General features: G+C 37.7%; 1 protein-coding gene across 1 annotated transcript in view; it reads right to left on the bottom strand.

The window, feature by feature from the left end:
- Positions 1-16728, bottom strand: part of LOC107602156 (carboxy-terminal domain RNA polymerase II polypeptide A small phosphatase 1-like) — a 28848-nt gene extending 12120 nt beyond the window's left edge. Inside the window, exons 1-2 of the mRNA XM_016294571.1 lie at positions 16340-16728; positions 2283-2437 (exon numbers count right to left, since the gene is read on the bottom strand). Of these exons, the coding sequence (XP_016150057.1) occupies positions 2283-2437; positions 16340-16415 (231 nt within the window). The 5' untranslated portion in view covers positions 16416-16728. The remainder of the gene's footprint in view (positions 1-2282; positions 2438-16339) is intronic.
- Between the last annotated feature and the right edge of the window lie 970 nt (positions 16729-17698).

Genomic DNA, 17698 nt, shown 5'->3' with positions numbered 1-17698 from the left:
TGATCCAGAAAACATGGCATCAGACTGAGATGGTTTCCTAAATTCAGTTTTGCTGCTATGATTAGGCAAATTTTCTTTGGTTAATTCTGGGTTGTGAAAGACAGAGCTGTGTGTTCTTGAAGACTCTGGGCATTTTTCTGCAAGTCTGCTTTGATGTGGGCCCTCAGAATGGTCAGTGGGCACAGAGGGAGTACATTGTTCACGGACATCACATTTCTTAAAGTACGTTCCACAGCTTGTGCATTGTTCTAAAACCTTAAAACATACAGAGGATTTGCTGTGCTCAGAGAGTCGGTTACAGTCTTGATGCCCTTCAGCTGGGGAGTCAAAGGTCCGACTACAATCAGCGTTCTCCGACAAACAAGTGCAATCATCTAGGCTGTCATCAGTGGTGTCCATTTGCCCAGTAAGCTGTGTGTGCTCAAGGGACACACAGTGGTCAGATGGCTTACTTTCTTTAGAGTCCTGACACAGTTCAGGGGATTCAAAGTGTGTGGCATGGTAGTTAGCAAGCTTGTTTTGATTGTTAGGTTCAGACTGTTTAGATGTCTCGCAGTCTTCAGAATCTAGTTCAGCTACACTGTTTTGATCAGACAAGTTGTCTTCAGCACTGCTGTTTTCACACTCGCTGTGCTGGTCCAGATATTCTGCATCGCATTCAGAAAGCGTTTCATAATCTGAAGGATCTAATTGTGAGGACTCAACATCAGCTTGCAGAAAAGAATCACAAAGGTCTCCCTCAGTTGCTTGTTCTGAATCATCTTGTGGTAAAGTTTCACAATCCTCTAAGCTCAACTCGGATGAAATGATTTCTTCTGCATTATCTTGTTGAAAACAGTCTGGGCTAAACTCAGATGAAGTTACCGATTCTGCATCATCTTGTGGAATAAACTCACAAAGGTCTGAGCTCATCTCTGATGAGTTTAACTGTACTGCATCATGTTGTTCAAAAGAGTCACAATTACCTAGTCTCATCTCAGATAAAATTATCTGTTCTGCATCATCTTGTTGTTCAGCATCATCTTGTTGAAAAAACTCACAATCATCTAGGCTCATCTCAGATAAAGTTAACTGTTCAGCATCATGTTCAGAAATCTCACTTTGATCACTTGGCTCAAATGCAATGCTAAGTTCAGCATTCTGGCTTATTTCAACCAAGTCAACTGAAGAACTGCTTATTTCAAAACACTCACTGTGCTCAGAGCAGCTGTCCAACAAAGAGCTGTATCCAGATGAACAAGACTGATCTGAAAATTCACCATTGATTTGACCCTTTTCAATGCAAATTCCATCAGCCTCGTTCACCTCAATGGCGTTTTGGTGCGCAGTGGATTCAATAAGTGCTTCTTGTTCTGTGCACAATTCTGCAGCACGTTCCAAAGACTGGTTTTCCTTTTTAGGATCTCCTTGTCCAGAGACCTCAGAATGGCCAAAGCACAGTTCAGCAGGCATGTTTACTTCTGAGTGCTCGCTTTTTAAAAAGGCAGAGCATTCCAAGCATTTAGTAAAGTTGCTTTCGAAAAAAGACATCCGTTCTCCAAAACACTGGCAAAGGTCAGAAGAAGGGAAACACTCCAAACATTCTCCCATAGGTTTGCTTTCTCCAGAGAGCCTGCGAGTAGAGTCAGAGATCTGAAGGGATTCGTTGAGCCCACAGCCTGCCTGAGACACCAGCAGCAATGTGCACGTTGACATGACAGAGGGGTTGAGACTCCACTGAACCCTGCACTCAGCCCGCCTTCAGGACACCTACCGATTTATTTTGGTGCTTCAGAGACGTGACAAATAACTCCTAGTGTATCAAATCACTATAAAAAGCTGAAGTAAGGCATAAATCTGAATCTGACACCTACAGCGTCTTGACACCCGATCTGCTCGTAGTTGTTCACAGCCATGCTTTTTCCCCCTGAATAATTAGTTTAATTTAATTATGAGTAGCAAAAATTTTTTCCATACCTTCATATCGGCTTTCAATTAGTTGGGAATTATAAGAACAGATAGCTTTACTTTTTGCTAAATAAATTTAGAACATTGATTTAGAGTAATTTAGGGTCTCTACATGAGCACATTAATTCTCATCATGGTATATTCAAATGTCACAACTCGTAAACAGGAAAAGAATTGCGCAAAAGCTAACTTGAGGTTTTGGTTTCCTCACTATCACAGCTGATCATGTGGCTCTCGGCCGTGTTAACCACGAGCTGGCCGGTATTCAGAAAACATTAGAGAGTTCAGGGCGGGACGTCAAAATAAGAAGTTACCAAAACTGAAATAACTCTTACTTTTGAGATGGTTCCGTTCTCTTCCACCAGCAGCGGGGCGTTGTTATTGACAGGCACGTGATCCGTTTCGTCATGACAAAGGCAGCAGAAGAGACTGTGGAAAATGCCACGACTGCGGGGTTTCTTCGATGAGGATGCAGCATGTGGAGGGGTACCTGGGAAACGAGAAGCAATCGTATCACACCAACAGCTACCCTGCTGTTCACTGTCATATATCTTTGCATGCATGATACACTCGACTAGTTCCGACAGCTTATGCTCATTATGAAATTACTGTACTCGTATGCACATATAAATGACTGGTAATGACTAGTCTTCAATGCAAACATCAAAATAAAATCAATTTCAGTAATTACAGACCGTACCCTAAATTAAGGCCAAATCCAAAGCATGTCTAAATCACATTTTGAGATACTGATTAAAACAAGCAGGCTTCTTACATTGTTGTAAAATCTTTCACCGAAAGCCTTAGAGTAACTGGTGTTTTAACTGTATAGATATATGGATTTCTGAAAGTGTGGAGTGGAGGTTTTATTAATTGGAAACACGTGTGTCACACCCATGAGTTTCCCAAAACTTACTCCATAATCTGAGCTTCAACAATGCTTTTGAGTCTAACACAGTGCAGAACAAGTATGCAAAATATCTGTCTGACATGCCCTCAAACTAAGTAGTGAACCACTACAAACACTACTTAAATAGCACAAATTGATTGTCCTTCTGCTAAAAAATTCCTCAAGTAATCTCGCATTTTACTTAATTTTACATTTTCAATAGCCCAATTTGTTTGCACAGATGGTTGCAATACAACTGTGCCCCAAAAAGTGAATTTAAGAAAAAAGATTTTTACTAAAAAAATAAAATAAAATAAATATAGAATACTATTAACTCTAAAGTTAACTTTAAAACTGCTCTGAAGTAGTAGAAGAAAATACACTTTTAATAATAAGTCAATATTTCCCAGAAAATATTTTAAGATTTTATTTTGGCTTTAATACAGTAAGAATATAAAAGCAAATTATTTCATTTTGCTTTAATAATAAAACAGTATAAATGGGCCTTCATAAATGAAAATATATAACTACCTCTAGGCCTATATTTTAAAGGAATTGTTTTGCAAAGGTTATCATCATCATCATATTTGGAGGTTCTTGGCATCAAATAGTTTGAAAATCAGTGTTAGAGTACTCGTATATAAAATTATTCAAACTACCCATGCCTACTGTTTGCTAATAAGCAAGATATTTGTCACCAAATACAGCAGACGGAGACATAGTATCCGTGAATAGTGACACATTACAGGAAATCCACGTGATTATGGATCTATGTTGGGCTCGGGGCAGCAGCACACCCCTAAGCAACTTAGAAGAGCGAACAACAGCGACGAAAGCTGGACTTTGCAAGACAAAATCTTTGACAAATTAGGCTACAGCCAAGACGGCCGAGGCAGCTGTCGACAAGATTAGCATGCCATTCAATATTCTAACTTAAAGCCGTAATAAACAAGTTAGTTAGAACATACAGTACATTCACTGAGTTACTCGGAGCGTCTTATTGTGATTGACGGTAAAAGAATGTGATCAGAAACTGAAGGCTGAGTTTCTGTTTTAAATTTAGATTAGCCTATTAGATTTATTTTCATTCTGACTTGTCCTACAACATAAAAGTTGCCCTTAAAACCAAAGTTAAACTATATGCCGTGAGCTGCCAGCCCATCATCGGGATATAAAACATTAACATCTCTTGACCTTCAAACATAAAATGTACATTGACTTGTCAACGATACCACACACACGCTAACCGTGCATGTGACCCTCTGTAAATATCCAGAGAATCTGACAGGTCGTAATAGTGAAACATCGCCAAGCGATCACACCTGCATCCCGGCACAGGACACGAGAGTGGCAGGTTTACAAATGTGAGGAAAAGGGCAGGTGAAGGGAACTGTGAAGAAACCGCATCCATCGCTTCACACTGACTCCTCTGATATTACACATCAGAGGGCTTTAAATAGCACCCGCGGGCAGCTGTTGACAGCGGTTAGTGATGGCATTCTACACAAATATAGACCACGCCATAAACGGAATCACAAAACAAAACTTTGTTGTGTTCCCGGCACGGGGACAGGAGGGAATGGCTCAACCATATGTTTATCTCTTGCTGTACATATGATACCTTGATGGACACTATGATGAAAAACCGAAAAGCTGTAACCTATTAGCTTGGAGCAACAAACCTGAACTTGTAAACAGAAAAAGATCAAACAGAGACTAGCTAGCAGAGACAATTATAAGGAAAACTTGACTCCTTGGTGTTCTGTAATGAGCCTGAGGTCTAAATACACTTCAACTCTCCAGAGCTGATAATTAGGCTACAACTTTTTGACCCCACCCAGTTCAGCTTCTGTCCACGTACTTAAGGGTGGCTTATCTGGGTCTCTTTTAAAGAGGGTCCCAATGCTATTCCAATCCCGACGGACAGAGGCCACTCAGTGACTGACTTTACGATGGTGATATGCGATCCCACGTAACTTGTTTCATGCCACCCCTTGGTGGACAAGGGCAGCCGATTTGTGTGACATTGCACATACTTTGCACGTCCAATGAAGGGATCTAGACTAACTTATAACAGTGTGGAATTGGTGCCACCAAAGATAGTAGGCTGACAGGACCTTTGAAATGAAAAATTGAAATAGCACAAATGAATAGCAATCAACTAGTGATATTATCATTGCAACCAATAAGTATACTTTGTGAAAGTAAAGCATATTTTGTCCAGTTAAGTGCACATTTGAAAACAAAAGTCTAAGATTACTACAGCAACATAAACAACAATATTTTGAGGGGAAACAAAACAGTGACTAGTTCGTAAAAGAAAAGATAATTAATATGGATGTTTCTCAAACAGCAAAATCCATAATTCGTGGATTACAATTTGGCACATACTATGGTAAATATTTGTAAACAGAAGTACATATTGTGGTATTGTAACTGTATTCAAGGATCATGTTCTTTATATGATACTACACAAAAAACCATAGTATTATCATGGTATGTCCAAGTTATCATGGTACTGCAATAGTACCATAAAACATTATTAATTGTTTCTTGAATACAAACATTTGTTATGGGAAAAAGTCTAAACATTTAAAAACTATAAACAAGTGTCAAAATTGTAAATAAACAAACAAATAAATACATATTACTTCACTCCTGCAATGTATTATATTAGTGCAATTTAAAGTGTTTGCTGAAAAAATTTACTAAAATCTAGAGTTTAACAGCAAAATCTAGTTCTAGAAAATTCCCATGGCACAGTCTTTTAGAAAACTGGACAAATACAAATCATGTTAAAAATCTAAATAATGTACAAACAACTTTTCTGGTCTGTATGATTTATTACAGGCTGTGAGTAGTGGTCGACCAATATTGTTTTTTTGACAGCCGATGCCGATATCTTGGAAAGCAGGGTGGCCGATGGCTGATATAAAGCAGATATAATTGTATTTATTTTAATTAATATTTAAGAAATTTGAAATCATTTGAAAATGGATTAAAAAATAAATGTGTAAAATAAACATACTTATACTTTAGATGACACAGTATTTTTGCAACCAACAGGGCACTCAGTATTCTGGGAATTTTGTGTGCATTGGAAATCATATATTTTTTCAAATAAAGCCAAGGTAACACTCATTTTACATACAGCACACAGTGAAAATGACATGAATATGACAGTGGGCAAATGCATAAAGTGCAGCATAATTTGAAATCACAAATTTAATGTTTACAGCATTCAATTTACACGGACCGAAAGTAACGCAGAGCACACGCGATCATGCAGGTCACATGCACACTTCACAAGATCTCACAACTGGATCTGTTTTGGATCAAACTGGAGATAATATAAAAGCAATCGTTATAATACTTTTTGTATACATTTTAATTCCTTTGTTTAACAGTTCTATCAGATTATTAGACAGACTTCTATCCGTATTAGACAGAACTGTTAACGATGACGGCGAACAAAAGGGAGAACGTGAGCGGTGTACGCTCAGATGCTGCCGCTCTCAGCGCCGTCAAAATAAAAGTCCCGCCTCAAACGCATCGGCCAAACAGAAAAACTGATCAGCCAATGCGATATTTGAAAAATGCCTTGGCGATATATCGGTCGACCACTATATATATATATATATATATATATATATATATATAGCATGCATCCATAAATGTATCTGTTGCAATCACAAAAAAACTATTTTTTATTTTTCTTTTATATGTAATTACACTGTTGTGTATTTCATAGTAATATTACAGTGACTGAACTTTTGAATTAAATTAACTAGTTAAATCTTAGTTTTCAACAAATGCAGAAGCCACTAAAAGGGGTCCAACCACTGCCTAATGACATATGACAGTACCAGAAAGGAAACACAAGACAAACAGAGCAGATTGTAAAATGACAGTCTTGCCGCTTGGATTAAACTCAGAGAGCATGAGAATCCCTCCAGGGGCCCCAATGAACTCACTCTCCCTCCATGTCTCCCTCTCGCGCACCCTCACTGGAATGCAGCCATATCTCTGGCCTATAACTCTGCTGCACTGTGCCCAGCCAAACCAAAATAGGAACAGGAAGTGTGAGGAAGTGAAGTAAGAGCCGCCGCAAGGCAATGGAAGGCCCACACTGAGCCTTCATTGTGTCCCGCCTCGGACTTCCATCGGGCAGATCATATTTCATGTACAAACAAAACAGGTAAAGTACGGCGAAGGTTTGGGAACACCATGCCGAGATAATCCACAATGCCGTGCAGACAGGGAGGGATTCCGATTACTGACCACATCCACTGACCCACTTTGCTGAGGCCGTAACACCTTCCAAGACAGGAAATAACAAAAAGGGTTTTGAAATATTAGGAATATTTGCCATATGCAAGCAGACTCGTCAATGAAGCATTGGCCGCCGTCAATCCCAAACATGGAGAAAAACTAGGGCACAGCTTTGAAGCTTGGCCTTTCTAAAAATACAGTACTATAACAAAGTGGTGAACAGGTGCTCTGCCGAAAATGTATCCGATGGCCCTGGACAATGTCTTGGCACGCTTTTCACAGGGTCACGCCAAAAGCTAAGCCTCAGTAAACAACATCATCCAGTGACATATCTTCTATGTTGGTGCATTAATCAGCGCACCTATATTAATCCAGGTACTAAAATGTTCCTTAGCTCAAAGACCAAGCCGTTAAGACGATGATTACTGAATTATGCAAGCAGTTCGGGTGTTTGTACGGCCAGACGCGACACGTCAGAGTCAGAGTTTAGTCTAACTCCAGGATCCAGGAAAAGACTTGCACTGAATTTAAGGGATTTTAAGGTGCATAACTTGCACTTACTCCATGTGAAGTTTGACGGTTTTATGCAACTTGCCTTCTACTTTTATTATTATTAAATTTTAGAATGATTGCCAATAAATAAAAAAAGTGCACTGAACAGTAGAGAATGGTGCTAGCAACACCAATGTCATGGGTTTGATTCCCAGGGAATGCATGAACTGATTAAATGTCGACCTTGATGCAATGTAAAGTGCTTTGGATTAAAGCATCTTTCAGATACATAAAAGTAAATGTTTTTCTATGCATTTTAGCATTCTAGTGCTGCCACAGAGAGATAGGAAAATGTAGTTTTCCTGCAAAATCCAATTCCAAAATCAGCTAAATGAGCAGTTTTTCTAACAAGCTTTATCTGTGTGTTCTATAATAACAACACAAAATACATACAAACCAGGATGAATGACCCTACTGACCTGGGCCTGGTGTGCCAGCTACCCTATTATACACTCATTGATCTTGTGCATGTCAGGGCTGTACAGTGCGACATATATATATATATCGCACGTGCTACGAAAAAACTGGTCTGTGCGATGAATAAATGTACCACTGTAGCACGCATGCGATACAGTTTTGCATGTTCATAACACAGCCGCTTAATAGTGTGAAGTGATTTCGTTGTGCTTGTTTGGTGTGTGTGGGGTTGATTATACTTGGTAGTTAGGGGTGTGCGATATGACGATTTTTGATCGTGGACGATTAAAATGTCTCCACGATCTGCTTTTGAAGAAATATTGTTGTATCTGCTACAGCGCACATTCTATCAGCTGCAGTTCTGGTGCCTCCCTCCGTCTCAATATAATGTACTAGATGTCGACCGATGTATCGGTTTTGCCGATTAATCGGCACCGATAGTTGATTGCTGAAACTATCGGTTATCGTCAAAAATCCATGCCGATAGTTCTCCCGGGTTGCGTCCATTGCTGGAGCGGCTGAGAAGGGTCTGCTGTCATTACACAGTGCGAGAGCGGCCTCTAGTGGTTGAAATCATTGACAGCACGTGCTATTTGTTTAGACACGTGATACTGCACACTGAACAGAGCGGGAAACTTCAGATGCGGATTCAAATGCAGCTGACAGAAAATCATGCCACGCCACAGAGCACCATTCACATAGTTTTCCTTTAAATTACATTATATTGGTCCCGAATCATTTTAATGTACATAATGAATTGTGTATTGTGCATTTTCAGCAAAACGTTTGTCTTTATGTGGCTCAAAAAATTTCTGTGTGCTTCATTTATAGAGCTATAATATAGGTTGCGCTCTCTCTTTCCGTTTGCTCCATTTTTTTAAACGCCGAACTTCAAACTCATCTATACCAAATTGTTCATTCTTGAAGTAAACTTGTGTCTGTTTGGTGATTAAATAAACAGTTTTAGACCGCTGCTCAAGTTGAACGCGATGCGTCCGGACTCAGCGCTGCGCTTTATTTTGATTAGATAATTATCAAGTGTTCAAGAATAGAAGCAGTTCAAGTCTGAGAGTATACATACAATATCCATATGTATATAATTATAATGCTATAGCCTTTGTGTATATATTTAAAGATGTGCATCTTTAAGCATGACAGTTGAAATGGTAACACTTTAAAATAAGAGTCCATTTGTAGCATTAAGATTAATGAAAGCTGTGTAAGTATTGTTCCTTGTTAGAGTGTGTTAATTTCAACATTTACTGTTACTATTATTATTTTTACTACTAGTATGGTTCAGTACTGGTTTTGTTAATAAAAGCACTATTCTAAAACAATCGGTTATTAATCGGTATCGGCCAGTGTGGTCCAACCTAGCTATCGGTATCGGAAAAATCCACTATCGGTCGACCTCTATAATGTACAACACCACATGCATTCACATCAGTGTTAGCTCAGCGGTAGAGTTACTGTCACGGGACACTGCACATATGCGCAATCACAAAACTACATTATTTCCATCTGCTTTAAAGCAATACCGGTTAAACATTTAATTCACGTGCTGTTCTGCATGCGCTTTTTCTGGGCGCGTACTCATGAAGCGCAGCAGCGCGCTCACACTGAGAGCCTGTCAAAAAGCGCCTGATTATTGGACTAAGTTGTCTTACGTGTCTGATTGATTTTGCGTATAATACTGTCAAAATCACACAAGGTTTACATATAAACACAGTTGGTTATGTCTAAAATGAAAGTAAACAGTTGAGAGAAACACACATGAAGCTCTTAAAGGGACAGTAGCTACTAAAGATGCTGCTGACTGTCATTAAAGGGATAGTTCACCCAAAAAAAATTTAATTTCTGTCATCATTTACTCATTCACATTTTGTCCTAAACCTGTATTAATTTCTTTCTTGTGCTGAACACAAAAGATTGAGCAGCGCAAAATATCGCGCGAATATGAATGTGGTTTTGCGCAACTCGTCAGTGAACAACGGCTCTGCGTAGTTAATGCTGCTCAATGTGAAAGCCCGCAGGTGATGGAGATTTACCGCTGATTACAGAACCGGCTTTACTGATAAGATGCGCGTTAAATATCGCATGCGATTTATCGTGCAGCCCTACTTAGGACCATGTGATATTTCAGTTTTTCTTTAATAAATCTGCAAAAATGTCAACAATTCTGTGTTTTTCTGTCAATATGGGGTGCTGTGTGTACATTAATGAGGAAAAAAAATTAACTTAAATGATTTTAGCAAATGGCTGCAATATAACAAAGAGTGAAAAATTTAAGGGGGTCTGAATACTTTCCGTACCCACTGTATATTATATATGATATATAAATAAATGCACACTCATACATGTATATATATTTTTAAATTACATGTGTATTTATATTTATATATAATTTATATTATGCATAAATATAAATATTTTATATATAAATAATATATTTTCCTTAAAAATATACATGCATGTGTGTGCATTTATATATACATAATAAATATACACAGTACACAATACACACACATTTTGTAAACACAAACTTTTATTGTGGATGTGATTAATCACAATTAATCGTTTGACAGCACTAGAATTCTAACAACATACACCATTACAACATACTATAAATAACACCAATTTGCTTCCGCCGTGATACTTCAAGGCTGACTTGTGAGTTTGAGGTGTGCCGAAAAACATCCAGTGCTTCCAACGCAATTTGGTAATTATGTAATTATGACTTTGTAGTGGCATTCATGTGTGCTAAAATTGTAAAAACAACCATTACGACATGAACTGAATGCAGTAATGTTATCTGCTAAATTGAGAGCGTAGACGAGAAAATCCAGGGATTCCTCGTAAGCATCAAGGCATGTTGAAACAAGCACACATGAAGAACTGGACCACACTGCTGGACTCAAACATGTAATGGTAGGCGCTATCACATTTACAGTATGTGCCAGAGCACTAATTGAGTTACTTTGATGTGGTCTAACTTGCATAACGCCCTTTCAGAACAAACATGCAGTTCTAATCATGTTTACAAATGAAAGTATGAAAAGATCTCACGAACAGTCCTCGCCTCGAAGACCACAGAAGCATCGTTTGACTCATATACACCTCAAGCTACTCAGTCTTTCCACGATTCATGAGACAGCACTTTTGACAGACAGGCCAAAAAAGGGACCCATGCAAGCCTAGCCAAAACCCAGGCAAAACTCACACATCAACCATGAATCTGATCACAAATGATAGTAACAGCCGGTTTAAAATATATATATATATATATATTTTAATACTTTTTAAAGCTTCTAAAATTATTATTTAAATGCATATATAATTTCTATTTTATTTTAATGTAATATTTTATTATAATTATTAATAAAACTTTACATTATTAAAACATTGCACAAGGGAAAGTATTTGTATATTAACTGCAGCAGTGAAGAATTAAAAAAATGCTTATAAATACACAAATCAAATTGCAGACAATTATTAGTTACAGATATTAATTATAATTATGAATAAAACATTAAATTTTTAAAACATAACATTTTTAAAGCGTTACATTTTTGCACATAAATTGCAGCGGTGCAACATAAAAAAATAAAAAATAAAAATAAAAGATTATGAATACACAAATCATACTCAGTGAAATCTGCATGCAGACATTTTCTGACATGGTTCTTTATGCCACAGTATTTTTCCATATCCATCATTGTGCATATACTCACAGTCAAAATTACTTCTTGATCTTGACTACATTCAAATATAATATCTCATAAGATAGCGATCAGTGAGTGTCTTCACAGTCTTTGAGAATCTCCACACATTGCTGCTCATTTGCATAAGGTTAAACTTGTCAATTCTTATTAAAAACTTCCAGACAGTTTGTTGCTTTTAGTCCAATACTGCTGAAAACACTGCTGGGAAAAATCACTGGTTTTGTGCGAGATGTATAAAGTTTAAAGAGTGACTATGAAACTTAATATCACACATGGCTGTAAAGGCAGTACATGCTCTTGATTCTTTTTCAACCACGTCATACTTCGCCTTACAAAACAATCTGTTTCGCTTTACACTCATGGGGCAATCGGAGATGTAACTACCTAGTTCTGCAACATTCTCTAGGCATCACAGAGACTTGCCCCTTTTTTAACTATAATACACCTTCCTAAACATTCCAGTGCATTAGCTTCTTCAACAGGAGATCTTTTTTAACTAATATATAAAAATGAAATGCTAAGACAGACGGAAGGGATCTGTGCACTGTACTGAACCTGCTACAGGGAGTGGTTTTCATCAAATCTCTAACAAAAACACAGGCCTGTAAACCATCTCCATCTCTGTGTGCGCAAGAGTGGAAAAAGGAGCGCTGGTGAAAAACGCAGCGGTCGGAAAAACAAGCAGTGAGGCTGAGTCTGACTGCTATGGCTGTAGCCAGCTCACACTGTCGTCATCAATGAAAGCATGCTTGTGTTCATTCAAACGCATTTATAACGTTGCTGAAATGGTCGGAAAAACAAGCAGTGAGGCTGAGTCTGACTGCTATGGCTGTAGCCAGCTCTCACTGTAGTCGTCATCAATGAAAGCATGCTTGTGTTCATTCAAACGCATTTATAACGTTGCTGAAACATATCGGCTTTATATTTTTAAAACATAAAACCTGCTAACCTCTACAAAAGCTTAAAGTAACAATGTTGGTGTTAAATATAAGCAAAACTAAAGCAGCACTACGTCATTAGTGTTGCAAAGTATCTATGTTAATGTTTTAAATAACTTTTGTGAAAATAAAATGAAATACTGTTCCATCATCATTTAGCATAACATAATTTACATAGAAAAGCATACTTATTCTGACCATTACTTATTAAAATATATAAAGGAAAATGTGATGCTAAATGTTATTATATTTTAAATTATTAAAAATGTCTTGATGATAAATGGGTAAAATATGGGTACCCTTTTACCCTTTTTCCGAGATAGTGCCAAAGATTGTTAAAGATTTAAAAAGGCAATTAATTAGTATTTGGGGGACGCACTGTGATCCTTATAGAATCTTTTTATGTCATCTAATGACTCTTGTTCTAAATATGCCCAAATGTTCACGCAAAGAAAGAAGGCGTAACTTTTATTCTCGCTGTAGTATTGTTGCGGCCGCCATGTCGTGAAGGCACTGTGTGATTCGTTGTGAAAGCGAAACTACTTTGTTTGGTCTTCCAAAAGAGGACAATATCTGCTTCGTCATGCCTGGAGCTGATCCGTGCTGGTCACTGAGGAAATACTACAACTTTGCGCTGTGCTTTCACCGTGGACGAAGCGGAGTCCAGCCCGGGGTCGTAACAGGTTGCCGCACGCCCTCCGGACGCTCCTTCATCGAATCTGGCGGCCGCGCCGTTCTCAAGCCCATCGGCGTCTGCTCACTCAAGCAGTGGCCGGTGGGCTTGTGTTTCGTTGTGAAAGCAAAACTACTTTGTTTGGCCTTCCAAAAATGGACACGACTAGAAATCAGTGGTTAAGTTGTATTTACAACACTGTTCCAGAACACTTCAACCCAAATATTCAGATGTGTGCAGCGCATTTTATGGAGGACTGTTTCCTGATCCTGGGAGAGTAGACTACAATGCCAGCTGTTCTGACTCACAGACTGTAAGTACGTTTTTTTTTATATTTAAAGAGTTTTTATATTTTATATTTTTTATATTTAAAGCGAGTTTTTTGGGCAGTGTAGAGTAGCGCTTGTTGTTTGTCATTTCTCCGATCACAAATGCAGACATGGTTTTATGTTTACGTGGCGCGATGCAATGCAATGCGTAAAAAGACAGTATAAATCATTATAATCCATAATTATGTGCCCACTGGATGCAACAAATGTCTCGTTTATAACGGGTTTTCATGTTTTTTGAATCATCGCTCCGGCCTGACAGGGCATCACAATATGGTAAGGGGCATAGAGGAGAAACAATAATGTTCAGTATGTGGAAAATAATGTGTTTTTTGAACCTTAAACCGCATAAACACATTTCATTACGCCAAATACACAAAATAATGTTCTTTTTAGCAGCATCATATGACCCCTTTAAGTATTGTTACAGTGTGAGTGAATGACATTTTAGTGGGTGTCTTCTGTAAATCATGGTAAAATGTAGTATAGTCATTATTTTGTGCTCTGAAAAATAAATAAATAAATAAATAAAATACAATTAAACAGAACTAATTGTAAGAAGAAGAAAAAATTAAGTTGTATTAAACATGCATATTAGCATAACACCCAAGACCAAAACTACCTATTAACTATTTAGAAACAAATTTATAGCATAAGGAATTATAACAAGGAATCAAAATTTATATTTTAAATAAACTGATTAATAATTACAGATTATACCCAATTCTAGTTTAAATGAGGTGCTATTCTAAGCCATTCATTTTTTTTTTCAAATATTAAGATAAATTAAGAAAATATTTTATAAATATATTTCATGCTTGTGTTGTTATATATAAATATCTTCACTGAGCGAAAAATATGATTAGCAATGTGGAAGTCATGTTTCCAAGAGTTGAAAACATGAAAATATATTTTGTTTACATCACAGAAATTACAATCACAGACAGCAGTTAAGCAACACTGCAGGGTACAGTACAGTTTAGTCAAAACATTTTCTGGAACATCTGAAATCTTCAAAATTTAAAAAATATATATAATAATAATCATCATAAAATAGCTACAAGAGACCTTTGTGTCCCTAAAAAGTTGTCATAGCCATAATATTTTCCCGAAAAGTCAAATCATTGATTACGGAGTCACTTTTCATCTAACCTTTGACCTGCAAACCATGGCCTATCTTGCTTACTGTCACATTATGACCTATGACCTACCAGTCAAGAGTTTAGGCAATGATCTTAAAACCATGCATCTAAAGTCCTAAATGCTTGAAGTCAGAATTACATAATTCCACCACTTCCCATATTGTCATTTCATAATTTTGATGACTTTGATTATTGCAAAATGTAAAAAACACCATCACTAAAGCATAAACAGGTGTGTCCACAATAAAAAGAACAATTCTTGTGCATTCTTGCACTGACACCATAGCAAAAAGACTTAAAGGGGTCATATGATGCGATTTCAAGTTTTCCTTTCTCTTTGGAGTGTTACAAGCTGATTGTGCATAGATAAGATCCCTGAAGTTGCAAAGACTAAAGTCTCAAAACCAAAGAGATATTCTTTATCAAAGTTAAGACCCTGCCACGCCCCCCTAAAACGGCTCGTTCTAACACGCCCCCACATATCTACCTCACTATGTGGAAATATTAGCATAATAGCGAGAGAGAGAGCGAGAGAGAGAGGTGTGTGTGTGTGCACGTGCGCACGAGAGAGAGAGAGAGACAGAGAGAGAGAGAGAGAGAGAGCGAGACACATCACAATGGAGTCAGCTGTCTTAACCGTGACTTGTGTACTGCAAACACATACATATTCATCACTGTGTCGGTCACCAGACTCTGTTCCCCTTTCGGGCTTTGTCTTTACATTTATTTTGAAAGATGAAGCTGGCGATTATGGTAAGGGGCGTTACATTTCCGACGAGTGCTTGCGGTGTTCGGCCAATCACAATGCACCGGGTCAGCTGGCCAATCAGAGCAGACTGCGCTTGTTGGAAGGAGGGACTTTGTAGAAAACGAAGCGTTTGAGAGAGCCGGGGCATAGAGGACCTACAATAATGTACAGTATTTGAAAAATAATGTGTTTTTTTAACATTAAAGCATGTCAACATATTCTGTTACACCAGATACACAAAATAATGATCTTTAAAAAAAGCATCATATGACCCCTTTAATCTGTAAATCAGAGATAAGACAAGGGAGGCTAGAAGTCTGCCATTACCAAACAATGACTATACTATGCAATCTTGTCACCTGAGGAGGGGACTCAAGAGTCATTCATCATGAGTTACATGCACACATAAGCAACAAATGACAGGTTATAGAGAAGATGTACTACAGAGTAAACAAGACCAGCCTTCCCTCAAACGTCAGTGAAGAGTGTCATCATGGACACGCCCCCTCGACATCAAAGCCTTCACTTACAGGGAAAAGAAATAGTTTCTAATTAAACTCGAGTTTATGGCATGCAAATGAAGCTAACTGTAAGTGATAGGTCTGCACTGTGTTCTTATAATGAATGAAACGCTGTATGAAGCGGCCGCCGCGCACCAAACATTCATCAGAGTTTAACATGTGCCGACTCCAAACTTTCTCTAAACTCACCTCTGTCCCGTAAAGGAGCACTGGCTTCTTCATCCCTGCTCACTTGCGTGATGATCGAGGAGGACGGGTGGTCCATGAGATCCGTACAGCCAGTAAAATCGCAACTTAAAAAGGGTTTCCGTATTAAAATCTTTCGGCTGGCTACGACTGAATTGGAAAAAAGAAAGAAAGAAACTCCCTCTGCAAATGCCCCCAAAAATCCTAAAGACTTTTACCGCTTCAGAACATTCATAATGCGACACCATACGAGGCTGAATGTGATTTCTATGCTTTCATAAGTTAGACGACAAAAAGAAAATTAAATAAAAATTATTCTAAAAAGTTAAGTTCCTAGATGATAACTTCTCACAACATGGAGTTCGGCTCTGCTCTCAATTTCAACATACAAACATGGATCTCGACGGTTTCAAGGCACCCTTCGTCTTAAAGGGGCAACGACAACTCAGGCCAGACTGAACTATACGAGCCGGTTCAAAGTTTATGAATGCGTATTATGCTAGGAATCAGAAGAAAAGCAAGTGTATTTACCAGTACCTGTGGACATAGTACCTGTTAAAATGCGATATTTAATAATCTAGAGGAAGGTGGCCTCACAAAACATCTTAGCGTAACTAAAGCTTTGCAAAATATTGTGTCGTATTGCACACATTATTATAAATTATGTGAATGTAATATCAATTTTAAAAGTAAATAACTCTGTACATCAATAATTACTATTTTAATGGCGTTACAATGCAAGCATTATACAGTATGTAAATACAACAATATAGTACAATACACAATATAGTTTACCAGGTTTTAAGTGCGACACTCTTTTATGTTAAAAATACTTGTATATTCAAGAGGAACATGTTACATTTTTAAGATTCTCTGTACATTTTTAGTGGGTCCACTTTTTGAGTTTTGTTTATTGCATTTTTTTATTTGAAAAAAAAATCGTTCAAACACCAATAAATATTTGCTCTGCTATAAGTATTGGGTTTAGATTTATTTATTTGTATTATTATTATTATTATTTCATTTGAACTGGATAGGAAATCTGACTTTGGTACAAAAAAAAAGTGTTCTATTCGCTCGGACTCCTGTCTGATTAATATGCGTTGCCCCTTTAAAACCTATAAACTTCAATACGCAAACAAAGTTTAAAAGATCTCTTGCCCTCCGCGTAAGAGAGTGCTCGATTCTGAGTTAAAACAAGTTTTTCTAACGTCCGACAGGTAATATATATCGTAGGAAGTAAGGCGTGAATGATTTTTAAATGAATGCGTGTGTATTTTCTATGTTTTAACAAGTAAGACAATTTTCTTGCGAACTTTTTTTTAGCACGAGCTGAGAGCGCGGGGGGGGGCTTGAGACCGT

Source organism: Sinocyclocheilus grahami, unplaced genomic scaffold, assembly GCF_001515645.1.
Source record: "Sinocyclocheilus grahami isolate Dianchi unplaced genomic scaffold, SAMN03320097.WGS_v1.1 scaffold320.1, whole genome shotgun sequence".
NCBI classification, from domain to species: Eukaryota; Metazoa; Chordata; class Actinopteri; order Cypriniformes; family Cyprinidae; genus Sinocyclocheilus; species Sinocyclocheilus grahami.
Note: the sequence above shows the minus strand (reverse complement) of the source record. Positions and strands in the feature narration are given on the sequence as shown.